This window comes from Anomaloglossus baeobatrachus, chromosome 6 (genome assembly GCF_048569485.1).
Source record: "Anomaloglossus baeobatrachus isolate aAnoBae1 chromosome 6, aAnoBae1.hap1, whole genome shotgun sequence".
Lineage (NCBI taxonomy): Eukaryota > Metazoa > Chordata > Amphibia > Anura > Aromobatidae > Anomaloglossus > Anomaloglossus baeobatrachus.
In genome coordinates, this window is record NC_134358.1 from 538,616,292 (window position 1) to 538,635,864 (window position 19,573).

The 19,573-nt window shown below is 45.1% G+C and overlaps 1 protein-coding gene across 2 annotated transcripts in view; it reads left to right on the forward strand.

Moving 5' to 3' along the window:
• The window catches only part of CUBN (cubilin), a 299,203-nt gene that overhangs the window by 10,862 nt on the left and 268,768 nt on the right, over positions 1 to 19,573 (forward strand). For both annotated transcript variants that reach the window (XM_075315595.1, XM_075315596.1), the window contains exons 3-5: positions 2,017 to 2,112; positions 7,016 to 7,054; positions 9,328 to 9,429. In XM_075315595.1, the coding sequence (XP_075171710.1) occupies positions 2,017 to 2,112; positions 7,016 to 7,054; positions 9,328 to 9,429 (237 nt within the window). The remainder of the gene's footprint in view (positions 1 to 2,016; positions 2,113 to 7,015; positions 7,055 to 9,327; positions 9,430 to 19,573) is intronic.

Here is a 19,573-nt window from a genome sequence, read left to right on the forward strand (position 1 = left end):
TAACGGCGCGCAAACAGCGCGCGGCGAAAGTCCGCACCAGGTCCCCGGCAGTCCAGCGAGGAGGGACGCAGCGAGCCCCCGGGCCCAGGGGTCCACAGCATCCCCCCACACTCACACAGGACGCCGGGCAGGTGGTGGGGACAAATCACCGCGCGGTGGATGCGCGCACAGAAACCAGAGGGCGGGACGGATAGATGGCTGGGAAAGGTGTAAATAAGCCAAGCGAGCAATAAATAAGTACCCATGCCATCACATGAGAAATACCACGATGGCATAGATAGTAACATCAACAAATAAGCAATATACAAAACAAGGAAACAGGGGAAATATTATGAAGGAGTCTTCTTAAAGTGACAGTGCATCCATATCATAGGAGAATCATAATTGGACGGTTCTCCAAAACCGATGTCAGATCCAGGTCCAATATGCAAACCACAATGGATTATAAATATCACAAGGTCCTATGAAGGCAAAAGGAATGAATTTAGAACACTGGAAATAAGTAATGGGGAGAAAAGAAACCAGTTAAAAAATTTTTTTTAAAAGAAAAAATACCCTAAATTAAAAAGAAGGAATGGTGCAGTACATGGATACTCAAGAAGTTAAAATTTTTTTAACTGGTTTCTTTTGTTTGCATATTGGACCTGGATCTGACATCGGATGCTGTGGACCCCTGGGCCCGGGGGCTCGCTGCGTCCCTCGCTGGACTGCCGGGGACCTGGTGCGGACTTTCGCCGCGCGCTGTTTGCGCGCCGTTATGGCAACCCGACTGGCTGATTGACGGACTCTGGCTGGGAGCTGTGTCCCGCCCTCTGATCCCCGTGACCCATGCGTGCCGCTCGCTGGCCTTGCCCGCCCCCTGGCCGTCCAATTGATGGGTGGGGGTGGCCTTGGAGCACGGAGGTTGCTGTGCTCCGGGCCCTCGCCCTCATTGGACGGCTGGGGGGCGTGTGATGCCGGACGCGCGGTGCGCGTGCGTGCCAGCGGGGATCCGATTGGTCGGGACACATTTTCCAGGTCCTGGTCTGCCCAATGAGGTCATGTGACCTCTCATTTAAGGTCCTTGAACGGCATTATCCGTACACCTTCCCTGATGAAGCCAGACACCATCCGTGTTGCGAAACGCGCGTAGGAAGGAAGGCTCCTCTCACTGGTGTGGGACGCTCCGGTGATCACCCCCCTTTTTGCTATGTGTAAGTTACGGGACTTTTACTGGATTTTCTTTATGTGATTGGCTGTGCTTTTATGCCTCTGCCCTGTTAAATGGTCCGATGCCGATTTGGCCACACATTTTCCTATACCATGTCAGGACAGAGGCGCTATATCTGTTAGCCCGCCATTAATGACTGTTCATTACTTTTTGTCCCTGCTTATATTACTTCTCCATTAGGGGGACTGTCACCTGTGCTCCCCACTTCTATGTGGTTTTTCACCTTGTCTGCTATTAGCACCTTTATACTACTTGTAATGATTGAAACCCAATTTTAAATCTATATACAATAAAGCTTTTTTGATGTTTTATGAAACTGCCTTTTGAAAGCTCCAATTCTTGTTTCTCATACACACACATACAGTATATATATATATATATATATATATATATATATATATATATATATATATATATATATATATAATTATTCTCACAGTAAAAATCATATAGAAAAATATTTTGTATTCTCACAACATATAGACATCCAGTCCTACCTAAATCAGCAGGTTTGGCCGACTTTAATGAGTATAGTGGCCTTTAGTTAGCTGATACTGCAAGATTTAATGTTACCCACCCTCAATCCAAAGTCAGGGGGTTCCAGGACCGGGTCCTCACAGCTTTGGTTGTGGAAAAATTGATTAAATATATTGTATTTTACCTGTCCTTTGCTATTTTTTCCTATGGAGTGGACTTGTTTATTCTTCTCCAAAATTTGTTTATTCATCAAAATTTCATATTTTTTTATGTATTGAATAATAATTTTTTAATTCTAAAGATCATAATAATATTCACGTTGTTTCCAGATACATAAAAATAAAGAAGAAATTGCTCTGTTAAAAGCCAGTGTTAGCGGAAATAATCAGACTGTTACAAGCCAAATTGCTCAAGTCAACGCAAAGGTATGTAATTACTGATGGAGCTTTGTCAACTGATGTTGGATAGTTGAAGGGATTTACATAAACTGCAATATTGATTCATGAACAAAAATGCTTGTGATGCTCCAGTGAGCGTATGACATGATCGATCGTTGTTATTATTATTATTCACACCTTTATTTAAATCCTTGTAATTTCAGAAAAGTATTTTTTTTTTTCAACTGAACCTGTCAGTATAATTTACAATATAAAATTCATGCTCTATTACATAGCTCTCTTAGAGCTGATGAGGCTGGTGTACTTACTGTGAAAATCTACTTCAAAATGGTTTTATAATTCTTTTGGATAGTTTAGGCTCAGCCTCACCCATCTAATTTGATTGACTGCTCCTCAATGTCCCTATTTACTGTTTCTACTACAGATACAGTATAGACCAAAAGTTTGGACACACCTTCTCATTCAAAGAGTTTTCTTTATTTTCAGGACTCTGAAAATTGTAGATTCACATTGAAGGCATCAAAACTATGAATTAACACATGTGGAATGAAATACTTAACAAAAAAGTGGGAAACAACTGAAAATATGTCTTATATTCTAGCTTCTTCAAAGTAGCCACCTTTTTCTTTGATTACTGCTTTGCACGCTCTTGGTATTCTCTTGATGAGCTTCAAGAGGTAGTCACCGGAAATGGTTTTCCAACAGTCTTGAAGGAGTTCCCAGAGATGCTTAGCACTGGTTGGCCCTTGTGCCTTCACTCTGCGGTCCAGCTCACCCCAAACCATCTCGATTGGGTTCAGGTCTGGTGACTGTGGAGGTCAGGTCATCTGGTGTAGCACCCCATCACTCTCCTTCTTAGTCAAATAGCCCTTACACCGCCTGGAGGTGTGTTTGGGGTCATTGTCTTGTTGAGAAATAAATGATGGTCCAGCTAAACGCAAACTGGATGGTATAGCATGCCGCTGCAAGATGCTGTGGTAGCCATGCTGGTTCAGTATGCCTTCAATTTTGAATAACTCCTCAACAGTGTCACCAGCAAAGCACCCCCACACCATCACACCTCCTCCTTCATGCTTCACAGTGGGAACCAGGCATGTAGAGTCCATCCGTTCACCTTTTCTTCGTCGCACAAAGACACGGTGGTTGGATCCAAAGATTTCAAATTTGGACTCATCAGACCAAAGCACAGATTTCCACTGGTCTAATATCCATTCCTTGTGTTCTTTGGCCCAAACAAGTCTCTTCTGCTTGTTGCCTGTCCTTAGCAGTGGTTTCCTAGCAGCTATTTTACCATGAAGGCCTGCTGCACAAAGTCTCCTCTTAACAGTTGTTCTAGAGATGTCTGCTGCTAGAACTCTGTGTGGCATTGACCTGGTCTCTAATCTGAGCTGCTGTTAACCTGCGATTTCTGAGGCTGGTGACTCGGATAAACTTATCCTCCGCAGCAGAGGTGACTATTGATCTTCCTTTCCTGAGGCGGTCCTCATGTGAGCCAGTTTCTTTGTAGAGTTTGATGGTTTTTGCCACTGCACTTATGGACACTTTCAAAGTTTTCCCAATTTTTCGGACTGACTGACCTTCATTTCTTAAGGTAATGATGGTCACTCATTTTTCTTTACTTAGCTGCTTTTTTCTTGCCATAATACAAATTCTAACAGTCTATTCAGTAGGATTATCAGCTGTGTATCCACCAGACTTCTGCACAACAAAACTGATGGTCCCAACCCCATTTATAAGGCAAGAAATCCCACTTATTAAACCTGACAGGGCACACCTGTGAAGTGAAGACCATTTCCGGTGACTACCTCTTGAAGCTCATCAAGAGAATGCCAAGAGTGTGCAAAGCAGTAATCAAAGAAAAAGATGGCTACTTTGAAGAAGCTAGAATATAAGACATATTTTCAGTTGTTTCACACTTTTTTGTTAAGTATTTCATTCCACATGTGATAATTCATAGTTTTGATGCCTTCAATGTGAATCTACAATTTTCAGAGTCCTGAAAATAAAAAAAACTCTTTGAATGAGAAGGTCTGTCCAAACGTTTGGTCTGTACTGTATGCCCACAAAGCCTAACTGACAGCTCCTCAGTGTCCCTCCTCCCTGCTGCTTTTCATAAATCTGTGCCCACCAAGCCTGACAGTTCCTCAGTGCCCCTCCTTCCTGCTGCTGAGTCTCTGCACACCTAGCCTGAATGACAGTTCCTCATTGTCCCTCCTCTCTGGTGCTGAAATCTCAAACTGTTCAGTACAATAGTACAGTAGGGCGGCACGGTGGCTCAGTGGCTAGCACTGCAGTCTTGTGGTGGCTCAGTGGTTAGCACTGCAGTCTTGCAGCGCTGGGGTCTTGGGGTTCAAATCCCACCAAGGACACTATCTGCAAGGAGTTTGTATGTTCTCCCCGTGTTTGCGTGGGTTTCCTCCCACACTCCAAAGACATACAGATAGGGACTCTAGATTGTGAGCCCCAATGGGGACAGTATTGTCCTGACATATCCATCGTCAATGGCTGCCCACTCTCCCCGGTCCCTCGCGCTCGCTGCCTGGGCGTATTCCTAGACTCTGAGCTCTCTTTCAAGCCACACATCCAAGCCCTCTTCACCTCCTGCCACCTCCAATTTAAAAATATTTCACGGATCCGAACACTCCTTTCCCAAGAAGCTGCAAAAACATTAGTACATGCCCTTATTATCTCCCGCCTGGATTATTGCAACCTCCTGCTCTGTGACCTCCCTTCTAACAGTCTCGCACCCCTACAATCTATTCTAAACTATGCTGCCTGGCTAATCCACCTCTCCCCTCGCTACTCCCCGACCTCTCCTCTCTGCCAATCCCTTCACTGGATTCCCATTGCCCAACGACTCCACTTCAAAACCCTAACCATGACCTACAAAGCCATCCACAACCTGTCTCCTCCTTACATCTCTGACCTAGTCTCCCGGTACTTACCTGCACGTAACCTTCGATCCTCACAAGATCTCCTTCTCTACTCCCCTCTTATCTCCTCTTCCCACCATCGCATCCAAGATTTCTCCCGTGCCTCTGCCATATTCTGGAATGCTCTGCCACAACACATCAGACTCCCGCCTACCTTGACAAGCTTCAAAAGGAACCTGAAGACCCACCTCTTCCGACAAGCCTACAACCTGCAGTAACCCTCAGTCTGATGCAGCGCCGCACAATCAGCTCTACCGTCACCTACTGTATCCTCACCTATCCCTTGTAGACTGTGAGCCCTCGCGGGCAGGGACCTCTCTCCTCCTGTACCTGTCTGTGCCTTGTATTGTTTATGATTATTGTACTTGCCCTATTATGTGTACCTCTTTCACATGTAAAGCGCCATGGAATTGATGGCGCTATAATAATAAATAATAATAATAATAATATTGCCAATGTATGTAAAGCGCTGTGGAATTAATAGCGCTATATAAATGAATACAATTATTATTATATTATTATTATTACAAGCTGCAGCTGTCAGTCAACGTTGGGCGTGCAGAGTCTGACTAAACTTGTATTTGTTACTCTTTTGATGTACACCATACTACTCAAGGCTTAAGAGATCAATGTAAAACCATACGTAGTGAAATCTGATGATGGATCCACTTTCACAACTTTTACTTGCAGTCCCACTTTTTACCATTACTGTCAGCAATTACTGTATATCTATAGATCCCAGTGCAGCAGCGCCCCAACTTTAATCTTGCGATGATCAAATTCCGCAAATTGCTGATCTTAATGTCCATGCACACAACCATGGTAGGGCTCTGCAGGGATGTACCTACAATGGCTGCAGACTACATGACTGCTATGGGCCCCCTGCCCAGCATCACACTTTCAACTGTATCCAATGATGGAACAGAGAACCATCGGCTCCTTCCTCCACTATTCTCCTTGTGTGTTTGAGCTCTGATGTCTCATCGCAGCGGGCACAATGATGTCATGGAAGTCAATGTGGGACGCATTATACTATATGTAGGGTATGTGCGGGCTATTATACTGTATGGAGGGATGTGTGGGGTTCACAGTTGAGGCATCGCACTGGATTGAGGTAACCATACTATGCTGGGGGGTACAGTAGGGTCATCATACTGTGTGAGTGGAGGCTGCGGTGGAGAAAATGAACCGAAATATCCCAATAAACCACTATACACCAGTTAAAGGAAGTTTTTTATTGATGGTATATTTACTAAAAACATTCATGACAAAAATACAAATGAAAACCTACATAAAACCCATAAGCAGGGAAGACAGGTCATACATTAGTATAATGAAAAGTTAAAGCATATGGGGAATAGACCGTATAACCAGCTTCCCCGCCTCACACTCCAACGCACGTTTCACACCGCTTCTTCAGGGAGTGGTCACTCCCTGAAAAAGCGGTGTGAAACGTGCGATGGAGTGTGAGGTGGGGAAGCTGGTTATACGGTCTATTATGGCTACAGGTCTGGTATATGAATTATAGGGGGGTAGTCTAATGATGCGGTTGTGTTCGGTATTTTACTGTTACAAAGACAAGAATTTGACTGCATCATTACTTTAATGGTTATATATTGGTGACTGTATAATTACTTTGTGATTCCCCATATGCTTTAACTTTTCATTATACTAATGTATGACCTGTCTTCCCTGCCTATGGGTTTTATGTAGGTTTTAATTTGTATTTTTGTCCTGAATATTTTTAGTAAATATACCATCAATAAAAAACTTCCTTTAACTGGTGTATAGTGGTTTATTGGGATATTTTGGTTGATTCGATGTTGGTATATCCTGATAGGATAAATTATTGATAATTTTGGTGAATCTTCTAATTTTGGGTTAATAATGCGGTGGAGTAAATCCCTGTGGGGGTATATAAAGGCTCATATGTATGAATGTCGTCATTGTGGCAGGTACTGAATGCATCTCTCATTTTTTGCCACTTTTGCCCTTAGTTAACCGATATTGAAAACCGAATTCAACAACTGCAAGAGGTAAGATAAAAGGATTATTAACAGGGTGTAGTTATAGTATGTGTAGAGGTTGCAGTCACACCGGGGCAGCTGTAATATAAATGATGAATCGGAGGACCCTGTTTCAGAAGTTGCATTGGGTCCCAGGAGCATGCCCAGGACTCGGCTGTTTCTGTCAGGCCCATAGACTTAAAGGGATTGTCAACCACTCTTACATTCTTGTCTGATTGGCCGGGGCCCAACACCCGACACCCCTGCCGATCAGCTGTTTTTAGTGCCGACGGAGGTGACAAGCAGCTGGAAATGCTCAGTACTGGAGCTGCTGTGTCAACTGATAGCGGCTGCGGCCGGGTACTGCACATCCCCCTCCTATTAATTTGAATTGGAGGCGGATGTGCAGTACCTGGCCTCGGCTGCTATCAGAAGACAGGGCAGCTCCAGAACTGAGAATTTCCGGCTGTCTGCTGCCAGTATCAGTAACAGCTGATCGGCGGGGTTGCCGGGTGTCGGACCCCGGCGAATCAGACATTGATGTCCTATCCTGCAGTGGAAAGGCCATCAATGTTAAAGTAGTGGCCAACCTCTTTAAGATCCCACTTCTAATGATCGTAAGACAACCCCTCAATAGTTGACAGTTGTGTTGTGTGGTCACTCCCTGATTTCGGGGGGATTGGGCCATTTTGCATTTCATCATTCTCTGGAGACTGTATTACGCTATTGACATTTTCCTGATTATTAAATTGGTTCCCAGTAAAAATAAGATCACCTACGTACAGGATTAGAGAGAACCTATAAATCGGGGGGCTTTGACCACTGAAACTGGCAGCGATTGGCAGAACTACCCATTTTTTTTTAAACACCAAATTTTATTCCAAATTTTCATGTGCATTACATCTTATTAAACAATATAGCAAGTATGAATTCACTATGTCCATTAACAGGTTATTGGCAATTAACTGTTCCTCCTGTTACCCATTTTATCAGTTGAAGGGAGCGACAATGCACATGCCTTACTGTTGCTCCATTTATTCTCTATGGTGCTGCCAGGAAAGGCGGAGGACTGTGCTCAGAAGCCCCATAGGACTACTAAATCTCATTGGATCTTTCAATTCAGACAGCTTCAGAGCAGAGCTGTCATGATGACTACGGGATAGTTGGGAACTGGTGCTTCTAAGCTGTCCCTCAAGCTAGGGGACCCTATGCTATCCCTAACCTCAGGGATACTGCTAATGGTGGAGAGGCCTGAGTCGCCTTCATGGCCCTGCTCCTGACCAGTCCTGATCTGATTCCTTCTCCTCCTCCCACCAGGAAGAGACAGGACAGGAGTGTGTTGAAAACAACAGAAACAGACAGACAGGGGAAACCAAAACTATGTTACTCAGCACTCTCACACAGAGGCATAAGACAATAAGAGATTATGAGGAAAACAAGAGCAAAAAGGAAGTACAAAACACCAGGGGGTAAACTCCATAACTGCTCCAAGCAAAAGCAACACTTTCACCAGAAAGTCTGGGACACCAAAATTCACAGACCAACACAGGATAACCTATAGCTTGGAAGGGTAGAAGATTTCATCCAGCATAAATATGAGTGCAGCAGATGTGATTGGCTGCCCCACCACATGTGCTCACAGGAGCCTAACAAGCAGACTAGCAGAGATTAACTCTTGCTAGCCAGCCTATGACTGAGCACACAACAAGTCGACACCTGTCTGGCTGTGTTGATTCCAAACACCAGAGAAACCATCGGTGGAGTGTCAGAATCTGCAATGTGAACAGAGCCCGATGCCGCCATGACAGTTGGCGACATTTGTGGAAAACTCCAAACTTGAAATAAAGCAAATAGCTTGGAAGCGCGCACCTTTTGCCTAGGAAACCAGCCACTATTAAAAGACTACAGGGGTGGTCAGTGACCTGGGCAATGAGCAGTAAAGTATAAAATTAATAAGCTCCATGGTCTTGGAAACGGAGGGGATTTTTAATGCTAGGTAAATTGCAAAATAGCTAGTTTTAACAAATACTTACTGTATTTTTACCCCTTTAACATAATGAAAATAACCCTTTAAGTGGCTAAGAACTCCCACTGCTGCACTACATATACGGAGAGTATAGGTAGGAAATGTGTGCATCTAATATGGCTGCACCAATATATGGCTATATCAGTGTCTCCTCTACAGTCTCACATTTAGTTGATTAAACAAATGTTGTTCTCCCCATATTTGTGGTTGAGTATTTTTCTGGTTTTCCTACCGGCGGCTTCAGAGAAGTAAATTTATATTTTTTTCTTTATTTCAGAAAATCAGCCAGAAAGCGTGCGGTAGTAATCCGTGCCAGAACTCGGGAACATGCCTCAATCTCGTGGACTCCTTCTTTTGTCTGTGCTCCAATAATTGGAAGGTAACAAATCGACCAAGAGTCCAATAATCTAGTAACTCAGATCCACATAATCTGGCATCTCAGTGCATTCAAGATCTACTGTAATCCGCAAACCTGGCAGGGAAATAGTTAACCGATCTATCTAGTATTTAAATTATTGTCATGTTTCCAAAACCTATTGTAAATACCCTATTAAAACAATCCTCCTGCCTGATCCCGACTTCTGGTTTGATGACATCCCAACCACCATTCACCGGGCTGCTGAAGCCACTGATTAGCTGGCGGTCAGAATGTTATCTTTTCTGGTTCCAATGGAGACCATAGAAGCGGAGGAAGACTTCAGTGGGGAGTATTGGCTCTTTATTTCTTTAAAATGCCTCATTATCCTCAAGTTTTCAAAATTAAATTAAAGAGGTTGTCCACTACTTTTACATTGATATCCAATCCTTAAGGCCCTGTCACACACACAGATAAATCTGTGGTAAATCTGTGGTAAATCTGTGGCAGATCTGTGGTAGATCTGTGGTAGATCTGTGGTAGATCTGTGGCAGATCTGTGGCAGATCTGTGGCAGATCTGTGGCAGATCTGTGGCAGATCTGTGGTTGCAGTGAAATTGTGGACAATCAGTGCCAGGTTTGTGGCTGTGTACAAATGGAACAATATGTCCATGATTTCACTGAAACCACAGATCTGCCAAAGATTTATCTGTGTGTGTGTGACAGGGCCTTTAGGATCTGATTGGCCGGGGTTGACACCCAACACCCACCGACTAGCTGCTAATAGTGCAGCGGCAGCAGCCTGTGGCCGGAAATGCTCAGTTCTGGTGCTGCCCCGTCTACTGATAGCGGCCTCAGCTGGGTTCCGCACATCCGCCTGCTTTTCATTAGAATGGCTGTCGGATCTGCAGTACTCGGTCACAGCCGCTATCAGTTGACGGGGCTACTCCAGAACTGAGCATTTCCTGCTGCCGCCGCCAGGATTGAGAGCAGCTGATTGGTGGGGTGCGGGGTGTTAGGGGTACGTTACACGTTGCGACATCGCTAGCATCGACTAGCGATGTCAAGCGCGTTAGCACCCACCCCCATCGCACATGCGATATGTGGTGATTGCTGCCGTAGCGAACATTATCGCTACAGCAGCTTCACATGCACATACCTGGTCGGCAACGTCGCGCGACTGCCGAACAATCCCTCCCTCAAGGGGGAGGTGCGTTTGGCGTCACCGCGACGTCACTAAGCGGCCGGCCAATAGAAGCGGAGGGGCGGAGATGAGCAGGACATAACATCCCGCCCACCTCCTTCCTGCCGCATTGCTGGTGGACGCAGGTAAGGAAGTGTTTGTCGTTCCTGCGGTTACACACACAGCGATGTGTGGAGCTGCAGGAACGACAAACAACATCGTACTGACATTATGAAAATGAACGACGTGACACAGATCAGCGATTTTTAATGCGGATGCACTCGTTCATCGTCGCAACTAGGATTTACACGTTGTGATGTCGTTACCGGCGCCGGATGTGCGTCACTAACGACGTGACCCCGACGATATTTCGGTAGCGATGTCGCAACGTGTAAAGCACCCCTAAGACCCTATCCGATCAGACATTGATGACCTATCCTAAGGATAGGCAATCAGTGTAAAAGTAATGGACAACCTCTTTATAGACAGGACTACAAGGAATAGTTTCTCCTTCTGAAGAACCTGTCCTGTCCTCAAGTACACGGCTGCCTATTGTTTTCATGGGCATCATGTAATGCTTAAAGAGAACCTGTCACCGTTTTTTTGAGTTATAAACTAAAACTGGCACCTCCAGCAGCGCCTATGTTGCATTCTTTAAAGGTGCATGTTATCCCCTGACTCCCCCTGTACACCCCACAAATACCGTTTGAAAATCTATTGCGCTGTATGGAAGTCCGATGGGCATCCTTGGTTGCTGCTCCTGTTCCTTCTCTCCATGCTGATGATTGACATGGAATACACCTCTTGAGTAATGCACATACCCGGGGGTAAATCTCGCGCATGCACAGATACATTGCCGGCACGCACAGGAGCACTTGCTCTGCCCCACTGCAGTGCGCGTGCGTGATCCGGCAAAGTCTCTGCGCAGGTACGATATTTTGCCTGGCGATGTGGAGGACTTCTCCTGTCTAATACACATATCTAGGGTAAATCTCGCACCTGCGCAGAGATTTCGCTTTTTTGCGCATGCACTCCTATGTATTCGGCACTGCCCGCAGTAGGCACAGCAAAGTGCAATGTTTTTTTAATATTTAGTTAACTTATTTATTTTGTAATTTTTTTTGTTTTTTATTTTGTTCAGATTTTTTTTCATACAAGAGTTGGGTGGTAGTGTGCCGCCCCCGTGCCAGCAGCCGGCGCTGCTTGGATCCGGACCTTCTGTGGGTGGCTCGAAGGTCTCCGGACCCGGGGGTCTCGCGGTCACTTCAACTAAAAGGGGTGTTGTGGATTGGGGACATATATGTACGGCCGGAGCCGTGTTAAGTTCGTGACGCCGCCCACGGTGTGTGGTGAAGTGTGACACCACCGCTACTGTGACGGGGCACCCAGGGGAGATGTTGTGCAGCAAGTTGTTAATCCCTCCGTGGGCAGGGATGATGGCCCCGGGACCCGGCGGCTGTAGTGCAGGGGGAATAGCGACCGCAGAGGGTGCTGGTGTACTCACTGTTGGAAACAAACACATGAGTCTCCGGTAAACCAAGGTGGTGGTGGCCGGTGTCACGACCGGCTGTATCCAGGTCCCCCACCCGGCTGGTGGTCTCTATCCTTCTCCTGCACTGTTTTCTGAGTAAATGACTTCCCCGTGTGTAATGTAGGAGTCCGCTCCCGGCTGGATGTGGCCTAAGGAGCCGTGCCCGCAGACGCTGGCCCGTGGGATCTATGGGCCTTGGAGGTGACCACTTATCCCCAATCGGTGGGCTGTTGTCTTCTATGAGGGACTTTGGGTGGGACAGAACCTCTAGTCCTGGCCTCAATCGGTTAATTAATCAGTCGATTCTGGTTTCTGGCTTCAGGGTTTGAGTACCCCCCTTTGTGCTACGGTTTCCAGCTTGGTTCCCCGTGTTGGTACCGGTGGGCTACAACCCTGGCTCGGCACGTCTTGGTTCCACCAAGCCGTCTTCCCGTCTTCTGTTGACGGAGACCACCGTCTGCCTCCTAGCCAGTGGCACCAGGGCTCCAACCCTGGCACCTTCAAATTGACCTCTCTTTCCTCCTGCTGGGACTACACCTAGCCCCAGCTCCTCTCAACTTGAACCCATGGGTGGGCATGCACCAACCGCCTGGCCACGCCCACTGGTGTGTCTATCTGTCCCTAAGGGGGTGACTAGGCTTAAATAGTTGCTGCTGTTCCTAAGTGTGGGAACGGTGTGGTGCTGGGGCCTAATTGTGACTACCTGGATTCTCTAGGGCGTCACAGTAGCGGTAAGGAGTGGGTGAGGTCTGTGTTCATAGTGAGGGTGCGTTTTACTTAATTTTTGTCAATCTGTTTAAGCACATTTAGTTTTTTTTATTTATCTTCCGAATGTGAATTGACCTTGCTTCTGTATTGGCTATTTGGTTTGTGTTCACCTATAATTGGCCAAATTGGACAAAGCTTGGAGATTATACACTGAGGTATTACGACTACCGACAGGAATAAAGTGGAACCTTAAAGGGTTATTCCCATCTTTGTAACTTACTGATTGTTAAAATGTTCAGCCATTCTTGAGATAATAACACTTTTCTTTTTTTTTATAGCTCGTTACCTTGCTGACCGGCCATCTCTGCTAGACAGAAGATTATGTGCAGAGCTTACAAGTTCTCTACTATTAAGCTTGTAAGCGCTGCTTTGAAGCTGACTAAGATCGCTAAAGTGCGCTTTTACCTCCTAATCCCCAGCCAGCTTCAGCGCAGTGATGTTAGACAGCAGCAGTGGTCGGTCTTCAAGGCAATGAGCTATAAAATAATGAGTTTTTATATCGTAAAAGTTTGTACATTTTACTAAGCAGTGAACTGCAAAAATGCTGATTTTTACCAGTACTTTGTGACAATATCCACTAAAGATGGGAATTGTTTATCTGATTAAAAAATCTCGAATAAGGTCTGGATAAGTGAATGCCAGTGGGATTTATTACTGGGACCGATCATTTTTGTTGGCTGCTACAATTCAGTTTTATTGGCATGACCAATAATGAAGACCTACAGGGATGGAGGATGATATATAACTGAAATGTAAGGACGACCCTTTCATGTGATTACTCTTCTATCATGTTACACATCATATGGAAACCCCCTGGAGAATATTCCCATAAGCATCCAGCAATTCCCACAGATCTATATGTATAGTGGGAACATTGCGCAGCATCTCACGAGCTTTTGGTGTCAACCACTTCATAAGTCGTGGTACCATCTTTAGGCAAGAACTGGAAAGAATCCACATTTATAAGAAGGTGGAAAAATGCCAGGAGGTTTTATATATGTGTAATCTTCACAGTGCCTTCTCCATCTCTACCCTTAATATCGCAAAACATGACAAGTCTTAGAACAATGGGCGTACCCAGCGAGGGGCGGGGGAAGCAGGAGCATGGTGTAGTGGGCCGGTGCCTGTAGTGGGCCGCTGTATCTGCAGCCACCGCCGCGCTCCTCAGCAGTGTGTACATGCCGGGCACACTAGCTGCAACAGGACGCAGCGCGCTGTGCTATCACGACTCTGCTGTGTGATAGTGTGCCGGCATGCACACACTGCTGAGGAGCGCGGCGGTGCCGGTGCCGGTGACCGCAGCTTCTTCCTTCCTATTCAAATGTAATTGCGTCTTATTCAGACGTGAATACATTTGAACAGCGCGCCAGGGCGGGGCCCCGCCCCCGACGTGCAGCAACGTGATGAGATCAGCACATTGCTGACGTCATCACAGTGCTGCGGGCGCCGGGACACAGGAGACATGAAGCGGTAAGCGCTCCATGGAGGAGCTGAAGAGGCAGGTGTAATTAATGGGGATGAGTGGGGAGGGGCTGAGGACACATAACGGGGAACATTTGTGAAGGAGACACAGCTTTGTGACAGGCAGAGGATGAGTACTGTATTCCGAGGGAGGGGGGAGGCAGGAATGTGTAGTGATGGGGTAGTGTAACTTGTGTGTGTAGGGGTGATGGGGGTGCATTGTATTATGTCTGGGAAGGGGGTAATAGAGGGTGTATTGTATTGTGTGTGGGGGGAGGGGTAATGGAGGGTGCACTGTATTGTGTGTGTGGGGAGGGGTAATGGGGGGTGCATTGTGTGTGTGTGTGTGTGTGTGTGTGCATTGTATTTTGTGTGTGTGTGTGTGTGTGTAGGGAGTGCATGGTATTGTGTGTGTGTGTGTGTAGGGGATGCATTGTATTGTGTGTGTGTGTGTGTGTGTGTGTGTAGGGGGTAATGGGGGGTGCATTGTATTGTGTGTGTGTGTGTGTAGGGGGTGATGGGGGGTGCATTGTATTGTGTGCGTGGGGAGGTGGTAATGGGGGGTGCATTGTATTTGTGTGTGTGTATGTAGTGGGTGATGGGGGGATGTATTGTATTGTGTATGTGTGTGGGGGGGAGAGGTAATGGAGCGTGCATTGTATTGTGTGTGTGTGTGGGGGGAGGGGTGATGGAGCGTGCATTGTATTGTGTGTGTGTGTGTGTGTGTGTGGAGGGGTGCTGAGTCATTAATCGAGCCATAATTACATTTAATTCTCTTAAAATTTTCGTTTCAGTCACCTTTTCCATTCTAATATTTTACAACCTGAACGACCATGGCTTGCCCCCCCTGGTTTTGATCCTGGGTACGCCCATGCTTAGAACATAACTCAGGCGCAATTTCTGGACAAGGCTACTTTGACCTTTTGGATTCTGTCAGCATAAGACCATGTTCACACATTGCTTTCTTCAGCTTTTTTTTCTTTAGGCATAAGCTATTCTCTTGTCAGTAAAGAAGTTGCCCTTAATAAACAGGTTTTGCTGCATTTAGTTGTTTTTTTGTGTTGCATTTTTGCTGGTTTTGTGTTGCATTATTGGTTTTTTTTTGTGCTGCATTTTTCCTGTTATTTTGCGTTGCATTTTTGCTGTTTTTATGTGTTGCATTTTTGCTGTTTTTGTGATGCATTTTTTCTGTTTTTTTTTGTGGTGCATTTTTGGTGTACAATTGTGTTGTATTTTTGCAGTTTTTTTTGTTGCATTTTTGCTGTTTTTGTCCTGCATTTTTCCTGTTATTTTGAATTGCTTATTTGCTGTTTGCATGTGTTTCATTTTTCCTGTTATTTTACCTTCATTTTTGGTGTTCTATTGTGTTGCATTTTTGCTGCGCTTTTGGTGTGCAGACTTTATCTCTCATATGTCCACATGTTTGATAAAGTTGGTACACAGCAAAAATGCAATAAAACACAGCAAAAAAAAAACACACGTGTTTGAGTTTTTGCAATTATTACCTTCTATTATAAAACAAAATGCTGCAAAAAACACTGAAAGATTTAACTTGCTGCAGTTTTAAAAGACCTAGCAGTTTTCCAATTACTGATTTTTGTTTTGCATTTTTGCTGATTTTTGTGTTGCATTTTTGCTGCATTTTTGGGTGCAGATTATATGCCCCATACGTCTACAGTACAAGTTTAATAAAGTAAATTTTATTCACCAAAAATGCTACAAAACACAACAAAAACCTCCCGCAAGGTTAAGTTTTTGCAGCGTTTTTGCAATTCCTTATTACTTTCTATGGTGGGAAAAAAAAGCAGCAATAACGCTGAAAAAATCGAGACGCTGCCGTTTTTTAAAAAAAAAAAAAACAGCAGTTTTCCAATTTAGTCAGAAAAAAAGCAATTGTCTGCATGAAATTTCTGAGATCTCATAGTGTTTGCTTGTACTGTAAAAAGCAGCTTTTAATTTGCATAAAAAAATACTGAAAAAACGCAATGTATGAACATAGCCTAAGGGGTGCTTCACACACAGCGAGATCGCTACTGAGATCGCTGCTGAGTCACGTTTTTTGTGACCTCATTAGCGATCTCGCTGTGTGTGACACTGAGCAGCGATCTGGCCCCTGCTGTGAGATCGCTGCTCGTTACACACAGCCCTGGTTCGTTTTTTTATTGTTGCTCTCCCGCTGATAAGCACACATCGCTGTGTGTGACAGCGAGAGAGCAACAATCCTGAATGTGCAGGGAGCAGGAGCCGGCGTCTGACAGCCTGCGGTAAGCTGTAACCAAGATAAACATCGGGTAACCAAGGTGGTTACCCGATATTTACCTTCGTTACCAGCCTCCGCAGCTCTCACGCTGCCAGTGCCGGCTCCTGCTCCCTGCACACACTAAGCTAAGCGGTGTGCGCTGGTAACTAATGTAAACATCGGGTAACCATACCCGATGTTTACCTTAGTTACCAGTGTCCGCAGCTTCCAGACGCCGGCTCCGTGCAAGCGCAGCGTCGCTTGCACGTCGCTGCTGGCTGGGGGCTGGTCACTGGTCGCTGGTGAGATCTGCCTGTTTGACAGCTCACCAGCGACCATGTAGCGATGCAGCAGCGATCCTGACCAGGTCAGATCGCTGGTCGGATCGCTGCTGCATCGCTAAAGTGTGAAGGTACCCTAAAGCAGCAACTCAGTGAGAAGCCTTAGATACTGTACAGTGCCTACAAGTAGTATTCAACCCCCTGCAGATTTAGCAGGTTTGATAAGATGCAAATAAGTTGGAGCCTGCAAACTTCAAACAAGAGCAGGATTTATTAACAGATGCATAAATCTTACAAACCAACAAGTTATGTTGCTCAGTTAAATTTTAATAAATTTTCAACATAAAAGTGTGGGTCAATTATTATTCAACCCCTAGGTTTAATATTTTGTGGAATAACCCTTGTTTGCAATTACAGCTAATAATCGTCTTTTATAAGACCTGATCAGGCCGGCACAGGTCTCTGGAGTTATCTTGGCCCACTCCTCCATGCAGATCTTCTCCAAGTTATCTAGGTTCTTTGGGTGTCTCATGTGGACTTTAATCTTGAGCTCATTCCACAAGTTTTCAATTGGGTTAAGGTCAGGAGACTGACTAGGCCACTGCAACACCTTGATTTTTTCCCTCTTGAACCAGGCCTTGGTTTTCTTGGCTGTGTGCTTTGGGTCGTTGTCTTGTTGGAAGATGAAATGACGACCCATCTTAAGATCCTTGATGGAGGAGCGGAGGTTCTTGGCCAAAATCTCCAGGTAGGCCGTGCTATCCATCTTCCCATGGATGCGGACCAGATTGCCAGACCCCTTGGCTGAGAAACAGCCCCACAGCATGATGCTGCCACCACCATGCTTGACTGTAGGGATGGTATTCTTGGGGTCGTATGCAGTGCCATCCAGTCTCCAAACGTCACGTGTGTGGTTGGCACCAAAGATCTCGATCTTGGTCTCATCAGACCAGAGAACCTTGAACCAGTCTGTCTCAGAGTCCTCCAAGTGATCATGAGCAAACTGTAGACGAGCCTTGACATGACGCTTTGAAAGTAAAGGTACCTTACGGGCTCGTCTGGAACGGAGACCATTGCGGTGGAGTACGTTACTTATGGTATTGACTGAAACCAATGTCCCCACTGCCATGAGATCTTCCCGGAGCTCCTTCCTTGTTGTCCTTGGGTTAGCCTTGACTCTTCGGACAAGCCTGACCTCGGCACGGGTGGAAACTTTCAAAGGCTGTCCAGGCCATGGAAGGCCAACAGTAGTTCCATAAGCCTTCCACTTCCGGATGATGCTCCCAACAGTGGAGACAGGTAGGCCCAACTCCTTGGAAATGGTTTTGTACCCCTTGCCAGCCTCGTGACCCTCCACGATCTTGTCTCTGATGGCCTTGGAATGCTCCTTTGTCTTTCCCATGTTGACCAATTATGAGTGCTGTTCACAAGTTTGGGGAGGGTCTTAATTAGTCAGAAAAGGCTGGAAAAAGAGATAATTAATCCAAACATGTGAAGCTCATTGTTCTTTGTGCCTGAAATACGTCTTAATACTTTAGGGGAACCAAACAGAATTCTGGTGGTTTGAGGGGTTGAATAATAAATGACCCTCTGAATAAACTTTTCACAATTTAAAAAAAAAAAAAAAAAAAAATAACATTCTTTTTTGCTGCATTTCACACTTCCAGGCTGATCTACAGTCCAAATGTCACAATGCCAAGTTAATTCCGAATGTGTAAACCTGCTAAATCTGCAGGGGGTTGAATACTACTTGTAGGCACTGTATATATTTGCTTGAGTGTCAACTGGAATACTAATCCTCAAGGTGGAGATATATTTAAAGGATATTGACACCTTCGGGGACATTTTTTTCTTTTAATTTTTATTTCAAATGCTTCTTTGTTTGCATTGAATGTGGATCCCATTAAATACAGTCATTTTTGGATAATAATGTTTACATTTTTACAATAAGTTTCATTAATAAGTTTGTCTTCTACATCCTCCAATGCAGAATGAGTAAATCCTTCGGATGGCAAGGTTGCTAGCTCGTGTCTCGACTCTCTTAAATTATTAATCTAAGGTTTAATTGGTCGTAAATCAGCTTAAAAAATGGATTAGGAGAGATAAGTGTTATAGGCCCTGCTGTGAAATCGAGTTCAGAGATGAAATTATTTACGGTACGGTGACACACAGAAAATGTAGTATCCAAACTGTTCAAAACAGGCCGTTATCTCGCCCCGTAAAAAAATGAACCCTCACAAAGCTTGCTTTACTTCTTATTCGTGCTCTTAGCTAACTGAAGCTTGGATTGAGCCCGGCTGTACCCTGCAGCTGGCTCCTCCCACTGTGGGCTTCCCACAGTACTTTGTGGTCTCACCCTCCCTATTTCTAGGCAACACCTAACCTCTTCACCAGTAAGCAGTATTTAAAAATCGGCCACTAGCTGGTCATAGTTACACATTAGGCATAACCACATTGCATACAGTACATTAATACAATTCATATTATTACAATACAATTGCAAGCGGTGTCTTCAGCGAGGGGCACACGGGCCTAGCACCCTCTTAGGGGTTAGGAAATTGACAGAGTAGACATTGTAGAAATCTACTGACTGATGGAATCCAAAGTAATGAAACACACACCGTCCACAAATAGCTTCTCGTTAGTCAGTTCTTAAATCTTTGCAATCACTTTTGCTTCTTAATTAATGCATTTATAGCTCTGTC